Here is a 13,963-nt window from a genome sequence, read left to right as displayed (position 1 = left end):
TCGTCTATGGTAATACCGATGCATTTGTAACACATTCGCAACAAAGAATTAAATTCAATGTCTTACTTTACGTTTTGTATCCTACAGAATATACTGTCTAATGAGCTCCATTTTCATTTTATTCACGCCTCCGTATAACTAAGAGAAAGATATTGGTGTACTTTTACCGGAAAAAAAGAACCCACTTTTTCAAAATTGCCGAAATTCAAACTCCCTAGACAAGGAAAAAATAATCTCTAGGTAAACATCTGTGAAAAGAAGGCACGCGATGGAAAGCGTAAATATTTACATTTCTTGAGTGTTTGCGGGTGTAATTTTTATTTATAATCATGATAGACGGAAACATTTCCATGGAGGAGGACACAGAATTACGGGATTTGGTGGTGCAAACCCTCGAGAATAATGGTGTTCTTGCTAAAGTGCGGGTATGCTAAAAATGTGCCCTAAGAAACACGTCTTTTTCTTTAGGTTATGCAAATTCTGTCAAAGAACTTTCTCTCGCGGAATGTTCTTGTTTTCACTGTGATACTTCTCTGAAACTCTTTTGTAATGTTGTAGGCGGAACTCAGGGCAAGTGTGTTTTTAGCTCTAGAAGAACAAGAATCAGTAATGGTATGTCAACATTTTGTTCAAAATATACCACTGCAAAGGCATTAGTTGTAATACTACTTTAAGAATAATTATTTCGCCACCTCATCTGATTTCGAATGATCTATATTATGTCCCTCTTGATACCATACAACATTTTCTGGCGCGTCGACCAATAGCAGACATGTTTTAGATGAACAGAATTATGGTTCCACTCTGCATAATTTAATTAACATTTCAGAATCCAGAACCACTCCTCAATAAAACTGTAAAGCAGTACCTGGCTAATTCAGAAGGAAAATTATTGTTTTCCTTGGTTAGGGAGTTCCTAGAATATTTTGGTCTCGATTATACAATATCTGTGTATGATCCAGAGACGTACTTTGGAAAAGAATATAACTATGTTGGAAGAAATAAATTATGCGAAGAGTTGGGCATCGAATCCAATGAACCATTGCTTGGAGAAATTTTAAAAAACAGCATGAACAGTGCCTTTAATAACACGCGAAAGGTATCTATATTAAACGTAAAATACTACAATATTATTATTGAACATTAGAATTACAAAGGACATCTATTGTTACAGAACGAAACTAATGAAAGCAGGCTTAATAAAACAGACGAAACTGTAACAAACATTGCTAACGCAACATTTGAAATTTCCATTCCAAAAGTATTACATAACGAAACCGCGTCGTTGTCAAACGATAACGACAGTTCGGATAAATTGGAGAGTGTTTCGCAGGAAAGCTCGAAACATCCAATAAACATGACAATAACGGATAAGGAAAATAAAGGAATGTCTCTCGACGATATTTCAATAGATGGGTCGAATTGTGAACAGCGAAATGATTCTCTCAGGAAAAGTACAACTTCTGAAAGCACAGGGAAAAACGACGGAATTGATAGCAAAGGGAACAATAATATGCATTTTGATACACTCTCTACAAGTCCAAATGGCACAACTACCGTGATGAATCATATGACAAAGGAGACTGAAATAGATACACCCATCCAAACAAATTTACTAAATAAAACCGAGCCTTTAATTAAGTTTGACGAGTCTATAGTTACTGAAGCGCAAACGGATCAAAACGAAGATATAAGTAAGCAGAATAATATAAATAGTTTGGAATTACAAATAGCGAATAACGTACAAAATAAAAAAGCAGTTACTACTGGAAACAGTTTTGGAAAAACTGTATACTTTGAAGAAATTATTGTCGACGGAAAAAGAGAAAATATCAATGCTATACATAATACTGAATCTTTTTTACAAGATCTGCCATCTCTAGATAAAAAATCTCATTCTATACTTAGTGATCTCCCGCCATTAAATGGTAAAAAGACTAATATTAACGACCTGAAAGAACTGATGGATATTGGACTTGGTACGTCGATACGCATCCCTATAATTACGATTTATCTCCTGTATACGCACGTTACGATATGTATATACCAATATATTCTCAGGTACCGACGGTATTGATAATTACGAAGAAGACTTCGTTTCGTCTGCATCTGGAAGCAATTACGATCAAAGTCCCTCTAAGGAACCTGATAAATTAGATAGCCCGATAAAACTGCAAGCAAAGAAGCAAGATAAAACTCAGAGTGCTCATAGCGAAGATATAAGCGAAGAGATTGAAGAAATCGATGATATATTGAGCAGTAATTCATGTGTAAGTAAACCCAGCATAAATCGAAGGACTTCTCTTTTAGCATACTCCAGTAACTGACATGCTTCTATTTTCTTTTTTTTTTTACCTATTTCGAATATTGCATGTGTAATTCTTTTTTAGCTTGAAGATATAAATATGGATAAAAATATATCAAATTTTGCAACGGGTATTACAGCGAATTGCGCGAAAGAACTATAATCGTAAATCACGTTACTACATCTTACTTTCTGCAAGAATCTTAAAATGTTACTTCTTTTATTATATTGATATCTGATATCCCACGCCAGGGTGTCAAGTATGTCAATACGAACTGACATGGACTCACAAACGTGCAGAATTATTTTGGTTTCTGACATGGCACTGCCATTTATGGCTCAATACTTATATATAAGTTTCTCTGCAAAGAACGTAGAAGGGAAATGTCTGAATGTGTATCCATAAGTGTTATACTTTTAGTACTTCGTATAAATTTCGCGACAGAAACTAACATATTTTTATATATATATGGTAACCAATATCTTTAGCAACATTTAGAAACCACAGCTTTTAAACGAACGTTCTGTATTTAATACTATATTGCTCGTAATACGAAACCTAGCAAGTTTTAACTTCCTACAAAAAAAAGTTATACAAATTTTATTGAAACGAACCAAATATTAAAGAACAAAACCGGACTGCCATTGTCCCTCGTTATTATCGCAATAAGATGTTAAATTCTATTTTTTGCGAATCTAAGTACTGAAAATTAGTAACCCTTTGAAAGTTCCAACATAGGCTTGCGCGAAACAAGCGTCGTAAAGATATTCAGGATTTTATAATAATTCGATAAGAAACAGTTGCTGTTGAAAGATTACATCGACGTCAGAATTAGATCTAAATCAAAGTAAGCAAGCATGTTTTCATTTGAGAGATTGTGATACATTGTTAATTGAATTAATATTTTAATACTAATAACTTTTGATTGCGAGGATTTTCAGACAAACTGCCTTCTACGTTGTTCTGTAAATATGTCTAGTATTATTAATCTTAACGCCATTTATATCTCAATGTTAAAATACCTTAAAGAATGGAAAGTAATTGGTTACATTAATGGTTGTTGGATACTTAGTTATATCTTTCAAAAAATTTTGTAATAGTTTTGTTGTGTTTACTAGAATGATTCCTCTGTCTGATTTTATGACCGAACGTCATTACTTACCTCATTTATCTAAAGTTACTGGTATAGTATCGATAGCAATATTGATGAATCATCCGTCTAAAAGTGGATTGCCTAAAAGATACACGAAATTATTTCTTTTTAAAGGATAATGGTGCTAAACGTATAAAACTAAAAGTTATTTATAAAAGTTCAGTGGAAAGTTAGGTGCTCGTATGTTTTCTTGCATCCGCGACTCGTAATATTTTAATGACTAATAAAAGCTTTAGAGTAAGTAATAGAAATTTTTGGGCAATCCAATATCTTGATAAACATATTGGTATAAATGTACTACGCCCCGAATAAGATGCAATAACTAAGTACAATTCACGGTGGATCAACAGGATGCTCGACAAATCAAAATCTGATTGTAAAAAAATGTACAGCCTGCTTCCCTCATAAAAATTTTCAGTAGCACACGAATACTGTAACGTCATCAATAGTAAATATTGTAATTGATTCAAACAAAGAGATTTCACAGTCTAGTAACGTGTCTTACAATTCCAGTTGCGCAGCATCGGCCCTAATTATAAAATGACTACGATTGTAATTCGAAAAACTTCGTGCATCGGGCAATTGGAGAATCATTGATTATAATTTTACTATAACAGCGTTGTTTATAGTACAATAAGGCTGTATTTACTCAGTATTGTTGAAACGTATTATCGTACTTTACATTTTCTTAATCTTTATCTTTTTTACGGTAGTTACACAAACAAAGAAATACAAAAGTAATTTTGATATTTTTTCAAATGTAAACATTAAAAGCTATTTGCCTATTTAGGATTTGTACCTCAAAGGATAAACGCTTCGCTGGGTTTATATTTATTATTATAGACCGGAAAAAATTGAAGTTCCGCAAGACTTGCTTCTACTGTATTAAAGGTATATGCGTACCGATGGAATCGCTTAGTTTGAATCAACTTTTATCACTATGTATATATTAAAGCAGGTGTGTTCCTGACCAATCAACGTGGTTACATTTTAAAATCGACACGACATATAATTTTATAAAAAACGATTTCAGGACAACACTGAACATTCCTATATTCTATAGAATGTAAAACATAGATACATTCCATTGTTATTAAGATTATTGCACTTCTGTTGTATTGTTAGCATTAGTGGAAAAAAAATTTACGCAATAAGTATTTTTCACCATAGCATATAAGAAAGAGAGAGAGTAATTTAAGAAATGTTTCACAACTATTACAGTATATCGACAGATTTTATTTTACATTCTCACGAAAGTAGAAAGTGTTTCTGTAAACATTTATATATTGCAGGGTACACGGACATTTTTTATATTTATGTGGTTTCAGTTAATCCTAAGCTAATCGATATATAGTTAATTACCCCTACATGTATCGCAATACATGCGAAAGTTTATTATATATCTTCATTTCTAAGAAATTCGTAGAATGTACGTATATAGTACATTTAAAGCATGGAAATCTTCATCTTATATGCCAAACGTGTAAGTGAATGCAGTACAAAACTGGCTTGGGACTATATTTTTCAGACAAAAACGATTGGTAATCTTCTTTTTTTGATATGTACCTTTGAAGCAGTTTTTTCCTTTTACTAGCAAAAGATTATTACGAATGACTAGCGACATTGATCCGTTATGTTACGAGAATATCTGGATTAATCTGTACATACAATGATGGTATTCGATGCGCTAGAAGCAAGTTAATCATAGATTTTGCAAACATTGGTACGAAATAGGTGTAATTATTGTTATTTGCTAATTTATGATGTGAAATCAAACAAATGAAGTATTAATGAACTACTCACAATATTTTTTCATACAGTCCTAGAGAATTACTTTTGTAACCACGTTGAAGTATTGGTAGCTATATTGTGCCTTTTAGTGTGTACGAATAATAAACAATGCAAATACATACTATGGAATTGTGGGATTTACAAAACACCTAAGTTACTTATTTATGATTTTGAAGTATGATGTAATGATATTCATGTATATGTTATTTATTTTATAAAGATTTTTCTCTTTTGCAAGTGTTTGCGAATTCTTTCCATCACCTTGTAACCAATCCCTATTAGGAACTCTAGATACTTTAAAAATATATCATACATTCAATGCCATCTTCATTTTCTTCTCAACGACACAACTTATCGCGAACGATTTAAATACACGAAGATGAAAAATAATGTCCCTAGAGTAATATTGCTAAAAGAATACTGTAAATTAAGAAACGAGTATTACGGATAAAACACGAATAAATTTAAGACAACCTGAATTTATTATATTGCTTTAATGTTTTACAAATGCATACAGCGATGCAATATTCGTGCATCTGTATATTCGAATTTAAAATAATTTATTAATTGTGTATAAGAATTACAAACGTAAAAATCTATTTTATAACGGAAATTAATTAAAATTATTACTGATATATACAAAATTATTTAATATTTATAAATGACATACCTACAGAGAGGATTGCTTTAGTTTCATAACAATCCCAAGTGAAATGTATCGTGCAATTACAATCGTGTCTTTTAATGTAGTTTGGAAAATAGTCGATGCGCAACTTTCACTGTTCAGTAAACTACAAAATATACAACAAGGAAACAATTTATTCAAAAATTTGTACTTTTACATTCTGTGACGTTCCCTTTGCAGTCGTTCACTATATGCTTTTGATACTAGATTAAATGCATCCATATATCGGTCCATACACATTGCTACACATTTCTGTAAATAAATCAAAGTCATTTAGAAAATGTTTCACATTAATAACAATAAAAATACGCAGCATTGTAACAGTATTTTAATCAGGCATGTAGGATACAAATTTATTCTGCAAATCTCTTAAAATTCTGGAATGAAGTCTAACAAGAATTACAATGAAATATCATATTTAGTATCTTTACTTTATTCCTGCGTGTGCTTACAAGTATTTGTAATATATATATATATTTAATACATCTTTATGAACATTCAAAGCGATAACTTTAAGCATAATAAACGGCAATCTACAATTTATCTTACACAAAAAATAAATACACTTCTTTCAAAAATGTCTTCTTTATTCATACTGTTTAGAATATTTTTTGACATTCTTAGTCTTCTTAAATTATCTTTGAATGAACGATACACGCGTCGATCGAATGCCACTGAAGGTAACGGGCTTTAACTTTCGATAAAAGTTAGCTTAAAAGATGAAGTACGAGCTACATATGTAAGACGTCGTACACATAAAAGGGGCATGCTATGGAACTATAAAATAGTCAACTTATCTAATTACTTCTTTTTTTCGTAAATCATTTAAGTATTCGCGAGGTTATAGTTCGCAAATAGTAGAGGTTACCTGTTCGGAACTATCCAGCGTGGTACCCGGCTTGTTTATACATTTTTTGAAGCACTTCTCTGTCATTTTCTGAAAATACCAGATCAAACCCGGTCCGTTCATTCATCCTAGCTTCGTAAAATGTAAGAGATGTATGGACTTGTGTAACCGTACCGTAAGTAATTCTTGCGCGTTCGCGACGGCAATTTGTTGCTTGATTTGGTCCATCAGCTCATCCCTCTGGGAACTAGTCAAAGAACCAGAAGGCGAATCCATATTTACAGGCAATTATGTTAACTCTTTTTCTATGTGGTAAAGCTAAAATCAAAATTCACTTTGCACGGCTAGTGTTCCTGAACCACCATGTCTTTACCCGGTGGGTTGGTTCAGTAAGCCGGAAGCACGTGAAGTTGCTCTTTAAAATCCCATTTACAACGGCTCGTCGAAAACTGCCTAGGAATTACGTAATCCTTAAGGGAGTTTCTCAACCGATATGTTGCACGCACTGACACTGTTGGCAAACAGATATATTCAAATTCGTATTCAAGCATTTGATAATTAAACGCGTATTGTTCTTTTCAGCCGCGCTTTTGTATGATTTTATGTTGTTTTCTAATCGTATGGATATTCGAATACACTTTCCTTGAATGTCATATTCTATTTTAAGTATTGTGCAGATTTATGCGACCGTGGGGCTTTGTAAATTGCATATATAGGCTGCAACTCTATATTCGTTTGAATTTCATCGTTCACGATCGCAGCTGTAGTATATTTTAAGGTAAAATCTATTTCTGTTCTTTTTTCTATTGTAAAATGAAGACTGCAAGAATGAAATGTAAAGAAAGTTCGAATTATATATGAAAATGGTGTGTAGGGGAGAGTGGAGGAATGACGGAGAATTATAGTCTAAACTCGTGGGTCGGCAGGTTCCTTCTTAAATGACACGGAGAATACATATTCCCGTGAAAGAAGTTAAAGGCAGCAAATGGATATTCAATCCCACGAGCAACCCTATTCGATCAAACAAGAAAAAAAAAATGTGTCAGACCCAAAGCGTGGAAGAAAAATCAGTGTTTATTAAAGATCAAGAAATCTTTAAGCAACCGTCCGGATTTGCCCCGCTAGCTACGGGTAACTGCGGACAGAAGGCGTTTTGTTTTTCTTTTAAAAGATGATTTGTTTATGAAAGTATTTATAATTCTTTGTCGTGTCTTTGTAGATAATTAACCAAAGTTCAATTCTCTATAAAGTAAATCTGATTAGAGCCAATACTTGTGTTTCGATTTAACTTTTCAATTTTCAATTTTTAATTTACATAAATTACATCAAATTTTTAATCTCCAAAAAAATGTAATATAATTTTAATTAATTTTCAATTAAAATTTACATAAATTATATGAAATCTTTAATCTTCCAATTAAATTTTAATATAATCCATCGAATTACTTAATTTCCACCACTCTCCTTTGCACAATAAAATCATACATGCAGGGCCGTTCCTGGCGGGGGTGCAAAGGTGCCCCCGCACCTGGGCGGCCAGATATAAGGGCGGTCGCAGGCCGTTTATTACATGTAAAATTTTCATTAATAAGAATAATAATCGAAACTCTTTTGCATGATAACTGTTTAAAATTATGTATGTATAGATATAAAAGTAAACACTGTATATTAAATTCTTAATTATAGAATATTGAACTAATAGGGGCGGCAATTTGGTTTTACACCTGAGCTTCCAAAACCCAGGAACGGCCCTGGATACATGGATATATAATAGCGCTGTTTTCTAGATGAACACGAGTACTATGAAGAATGAAGAAATGAAAATACATATTGAAAGTCGAAAGAAGGCGTTACAGGAACTGCAACAAATATATATGAAACATTCGTACCGCCTCACATCAAATTTAGGTTGCGTAAGAATTATTAAAAAGAAAATAGACGTTTAATACAATTAAGAATGAAAATTTTCGTATAACAAACTGTACTTTATTAGTCGTTATTTTTATATTGTATAATTGTGCAGATAGTTCCACATGCAATTTACCAAAAGCAAAAGGAGGATCGTATTCGCCCGTTGAAGAGGATCTTTTGATGGAGCTGGATAAAACGAGATTAAAGAAATTCGACGAGAATAGTAACAGGGATTGCTATCGATGCAGGCATTTCTTAAATATACCGCAAAATCTTTCTAGAGCCTGCGAAAGAGCGTCAGATTGTACGGAAAAAATCGAGGATGATTTAAGCTTCGTGCAGGCTGTAGTTTGGCTGAAATCAGCGACGACGTCCATGAAAGATATCTCCGTGGAACAATTCCATTTGGCGTTTCATAAACAATGGAATAACAGTCGAGACAAAAGTAATACAGTTTGATAGAATTTTTAAAATTGGAAATTAACAAATAAGTTTTTTCATTATTTAAAAAAAATTGGGGGACATAGATTAAATTAGGAGAAAACTTATTTTTTACTTTTCAGGGCATTTTTTTTTTAAGTAGATTTTAATCTTTTTATTTTTTACTTTTTAGTAATTTAAATTATATAACTACATTTATTTAAAAAAAATATAGGTAGGCCTACAAAAAGAGCTGTTCGTAAAAAAACCGTTTGCTAGAAACGGAAGATTCCAAAAATAAGCGACTTGATAATAATAACGAAACAGATTTCTTATTTTTGGTGTAACTTCAAAACTACCCAACCGATTTCGACAATTCTTTCTCCGTGACCTAAGTTGATTGAAGCTAAACTAAATGCGATAAATTTCACGAAAATCGGTCCAGTAGTTACGGAGAAATTCACGGAAAAACAAAATACAAAACTGACATACATACATATACATACACGTCGAACGTAGAATTTCTTTCTTTTTGAAGTCGGTTAAAAAAATGGCACCCTTATACAGCAATAGTAGAAAAATAGAATATACAAGGTGGCAGTATTTGCAGTTTTTGGAAACACTTGTCGCGATGCATTTCAAGCAAAACATTATCCTTATTGATAATTTTGATGATGTATCGAAAAAGAATTTGCGAGAAAATTTTTTCCTACTTAGAGTTTTTGACTATGCGAGTCTGTTTTTACAATACCGTAATATCAAGGCAGATTTAATAAATATTAGCAGTAGATAGCGTCGACAATGAACTCTCTCCAGTGAAGATAAGCAAGCAAGATCACTCTGACGCAAAGTGTATGAACGCATACTGATAAAATGCAGGAGCAGTCGCGTAGGTCCGTAGTTCTTATTGACGTCAGCGATAAACCCATTGAAAAGCACGCAAAAAGTATGAGAGATGCGAACGTCATCGTCGAGGGGTTAAGCATTCCACGCTGCCTTTTCGCACCGAGTCATGAATATTTCCGGTTTAATTGCATTTGCCTCTTCCTAGAAGGAAATCATTCCGGCTAAATATGTTTCATTCGAAAGGGAATCCCTAGCAGTGGGATTAAATCTTCCTCCTCGACCAGTAGTTGCAAAAGTTCTTCACATTTATGGGATTCATCTTATACGAGGCATTGAGAACAAAAACCAACTAGCCCACATTGGAAAAAAATTAATTTGTACTATTTTATATGATCGTTGCTACTAATTCAATTTCGCAAAAAACGCGGGTAGGTATGTCCGTTTTTGTTCTGAATGCCTGTTCGCAACTATTGGTCGAGGAAGAAGATTTAATCCCACTCTTAGGGATTCCCTTTCAAATGAGACATATTTAGCCAGAATAATTTTCTTCTAGGAAGTGGCAAATATGATTAAATCGGAAATATTTATGTCTCAGTGCGAAAAGACAGCATGGAATAATCCATACGGATTAAATCATTGAATCTCGACGCACTGTTTCCCTTCGTATTCATACAAAACTCTCGATTGTAGTCTAACGAAAATTAATAGGTACCTACCTCATTACACTCGATTCACCCCCTCCCGTGCGGGACGCCTCGAGTCGTATCTCTTAACCGTACTCGCTGAACGCCTCTAGGCGTTTCCCGCACCCACCGCGAGCATCCACCATGCGCCCGCAAAATTAAGTTTGTAAAAATCCTTGCGTTTCCTACAGGGAAGGATTCTGAATGCTGCCGCGGAGACTCAGCTAGCGAGGTTCAAGAACCAGATCACGAAACTTCGATTAATCCATTAGAGACAAACGAAGGGAATTTAATTTCTTGGGAGAAGGAAGATTTCACTCAGAATACTAGTTGCTCGTCCATTGTTATTCCCGAAACTCCTGTAAGATATATCGGCAATTCAACGGCACCCAGCGGAACATTAAACATTTGCGTAATCCCAGACTCAGACAGGGGGAGTCTATCCAGCTCGGATATTTTTAACGATTCCTTGGAGGGCGAGGATATCGTTCAGGACGAAAACTCAAAGCCACTGCCCGAAGGGAACGGTTCCCTCTCCGAAAGATCGGTAGAACTGATTTCATTACCTTGGAGGTCTGTATCTGCCATCTTAGGGGATGATTTGTCGGACACCACCGTGTTCAATGGAGATCGTTCACCCAACGACGAAGGTGAGCGGGCTTCGGGGTCGGATACACGGATCACTACAGAGCGCACGCAACTGCCTGATTCCAATTCTCTTAATAAGAATCCCACTGCCACCCAAAAAGACAGCGCGTACAGTACGTACCCATTAAGCGCGGAGGATTATATCTACGAGAACGAGGATATCGGAATTCTGACGATTCAGACAGTAGACGATATTACCCCTTATCAGAGGGAGAATAGCGCCAGTAGCACGGATGACTCCGTGTTTCCTGGTATAGACGCGGCTGTGAAAGACTGGATTTCTGGTAGAGACGAGCAGGCATGCTTGTCCCCGTTCAAATCGTTTTCGGACAGAGGTAGCGACGAGGGTGCTTGCTCGATGAAGACGAAACACAGTACTTGCCAGGGTGCCTGTCGGCGAAGTGACTACTCGCAGGGAATTGATTATTTGACTCCGGATAGAAATCGCGAGGGCATTTCTGGGAAGAAGAGGAAATTGGGATGTTTAGATGAAGCAGATTGTACGATTGTTGGGAACAAGGGAGAAGAGAGAAGAGTCTCCTCCGAGTTGTTGAGATTCACGATGGATGCCCTAAGTGTGGACGACATCGCTTTTCGATCGGTTAAAGTGATTTTGTCGGTTTTCCGAGATGAGGGGATGGCTAGGCAGTACATGAGAAAGAGGTGGTGGAGAGGTACTTTAGAGGCGCAGGCTCTAAACGCGATACTAGATTTCTGCGAGGTCTTTGAGGCGGAGAATAGAACTAACGCGTGCACGCAGGAAATTCTGCAGGCAGTCACGGACACGCTGGACAAATGTATGGGAAACACTGAGTTGAGGAAGGTAAATTTTCTGCGACGTGTGATTTCGTTAATTTCTTTCAGGGATTTTTGCTGTGGACGTAATGAAATGTTTTTATTCCTCGGCAGATGTGTCGCTGTTGCCCCTAGCAGAACTAGCACAAAGTATTTTTCTTCTCTAATTTTTTTCTAATTTTATAGCCCGTATAGGACAAAGAAAAATCGCGAAAGACGACACTTAATGTTCAAATTGCAGCCACTTTAAGAATTTTTAAATTTCAATCCAAATCTGCCAGCAACGATAGTCATGCACGAATTATTTAAGAATCTTCTTGGTCTTTTTATTTCGGATGAACAGACTGGACCAGAATCATGGCAACAAATCGAGCAATTTGTTTTCGAGGTGGTCGGCTTTCATGCGGCATTTGCATTTCATATTTTCAACTAAAAATGATTTTGTTCATAGTTTAAGATATAATAGAAGTACAGTAAAAAGTTCAGCATAAAAATCTTTTATTAAGTCCATAGAAAAAATCTTGAAAATAGTTGAAAAAATCGCAAGACATGGGTACCTCCTTAAGGGGTACACCCGTTTGAGCGCTCGGAAAATGTGTACAATTTGTAGGTATTTTTTACTAGTTAACGGTTTGACGAAGATTTTCCGTTTTTGTACTATCTTTATATAGTATTATGAACTGCTTATAGAAAAAGTTACAGTTAAAAAACTATTGTTTCTCGGAAGTTATGAAAAACAATAGTTTTTCAACTGAAACTTTTTTTTTTAAGTAGTTCATAATACAATGTAAACATAATACAAAAACGGAAAATCTTCATCGAGCCGTTGATTTGTAAAAAAATCCACAAAATGTACACATTTCCCGAGCGTTTAAGCGGCTATACCCAATTCTAACGCCAATCAATCAATAATGTCAATTTTGACATTGGCCCTTTTTGAACGCTTCCACAGAATTTAAGGGATTATTTTATTGCACGAATTAAGTAATTGCAATCAATTAATTACCTTGATTTTCGCAAGAAAATTGACCTGACAATTAGAAAATTAGGTGTGGCTTTTCACTGAATATTTCATTTTTTTTTTAGATGACGATATCGACCCATCAAGTGTTTATTGCTTTAGAACTCTGCACTTCTATGCCAGTCTGCATCGAAGTAATAAATTATTTGACTGCAAAATTGAAGTCCCAGGGAGGTGTTTTAATCTCGCTGGTGAAATCGAAGAAAGCTGATATGCGTAATATAATAAACCAATTGCATATTACGTTTCATGCGTTAAGTCTCTGTTTACAAAAGTACCGGCTAGTCTTCCCTCACAAGGGGGATAATCAATTCGAAGAAGAAATAATACCACCGGTCACGGGTTTATGGAAGAAACAATTGAATTTCGAAGGTGTGATAGTGGAAGATAGCGTACGAGCAAGGGAGCAACGATGGTTAATGATTTTAGTCGATTTCACAGTAATTGCTACCAAAGATTTTCCTCAGTTTGCGGAGAAGTCACATAGATTAGACAGTATACTCACATGTAAACAACTAACGTAATTTTTAATCGCAGTATCATGTAATGGATTATTCATTTATCATGTCTGAAACTTCATTTTCCGTAACAAATTTGTGTACCATAAATAAAAGCTACGCGATATTTTGCATAATGTTAATTCTTGGTCTAACGTACATAAATTTCATATAAATTACTAAAATATGTTGACGATTCTTTGCTCACATAATATCGACTATGATAATACGACGAATATTAACTAAAATTGCTGTCAAAAGTGTCGAGACCAAGTACAGTATTTCCTCGTTAGCTGCTCGCTGGTCGGGACCGGCGTTGAGCCCTTATCGTGAACAGAGCCCTAATTCCGAGTGTTCGTT

General features: G+C 34.8%; 3 protein-coding genes across 4 annotated transcripts; 2 read left to right on the top strand and 1 right to left on the bottom strand.

Annotated features, from left to right (window-relative positions):
• The first annotated feature begins 21 nt into the window (after positions 1 to 21).
• Positions 22 to 5,487, top strand: LOC143378630 (uncharacterized). Of its 2 annotated transcripts, XM_076830493.1 has the most exons (7): positions 22 to 240; positions 337 to 425; positions 559 to 612; positions 830 to 1,099; positions 1,175 to 1,979; positions 2,062 to 2,270; positions 2,391 to 5,487. In XM_076830493.1, exons 2-7 carry the CDS (start codon positions 351 to 353, stop codon positions 2,466 to 2,468), a joined length of 1,491 nt encoding a protein of 496 aa, XP_076686608.1. In that variant the 5' UTR covers positions 22 to 240; positions 337 to 350; the 3' UTR covers positions 2,469 to 5,487. The 2 variants fall into 2 exon arrangements, with proteins under 2 accessions (XP_076686608.1, XP_076686607.1); XM_076830492.1 differs by lacking the exon at positions 22 to 240 and having other exon boundaries at positions 247 to 425.
• Positions 5,488 to 6,049: 562 nt separating this feature from the next.
• On the bottom strand, positions 6,050 to 7,238 carry LOC143378809 (mitochondrial import inner membrane translocase subunit Tim13). Its single transcript, XM_076830794.1, has 3 exons — positions 6,957 to 7,238; positions 6,804 to 6,872; positions 6,050 to 6,187 (listed from the first exon to the last, which is right to left on the bottom strand). The coding sequence occupies exons 1-3, from the start codon at positions 7,056 to 7,058 to the stop codon at positions 6,089 to 6,091; spliced, it is 270 nt and encodes an 89-aa protein (XP_076686909.1). The 5' UTR covers positions 7,059 to 7,238; the 3' UTR covers positions 6,050 to 6,088.
• Positions 7,239 to 7,255: 17 nt separating this feature from the next.
• On the top strand, positions 7,256 to 13,630 carry LOC143378432 (uncharacterized). Its single transcript, XM_076830137.1, has 5 exons — positions 7,256 to 7,560; positions 8,570 to 8,690; positions 8,806 to 9,138; positions 10,834 to 12,113; positions 13,172 to 13,630. Exons 2-5 carry the CDS (start codon positions 8,570 to 8,572, stop codon positions 13,628 to 13,630), a joined length of 2,193 nt encoding a protein of 730 aa, XP_076686252.1. The 5' UTR covers positions 7,256 to 7,560.
• Positions 13,631 to 13,963: the final 333 nt, after the last annotated feature.

The sequence above is a fragment of the Andrena cerasifolii genome, chromosome 2 (genome assembly GCF_050908995.1).
Source record: "Andrena cerasifolii isolate SP2316 chromosome 2, iyAndCera1_principal, whole genome shotgun sequence".
NCBI lineage: Eukaryota > Metazoa > Arthropoda > Insecta > Hymenoptera > Andrenidae > Andrena > Andrena cerasifolii.
The sequence above is the reverse complement of the archived record's forward strand: the minus strand, read 5'-3'. Positions and strand labels throughout refer to the sequence as shown.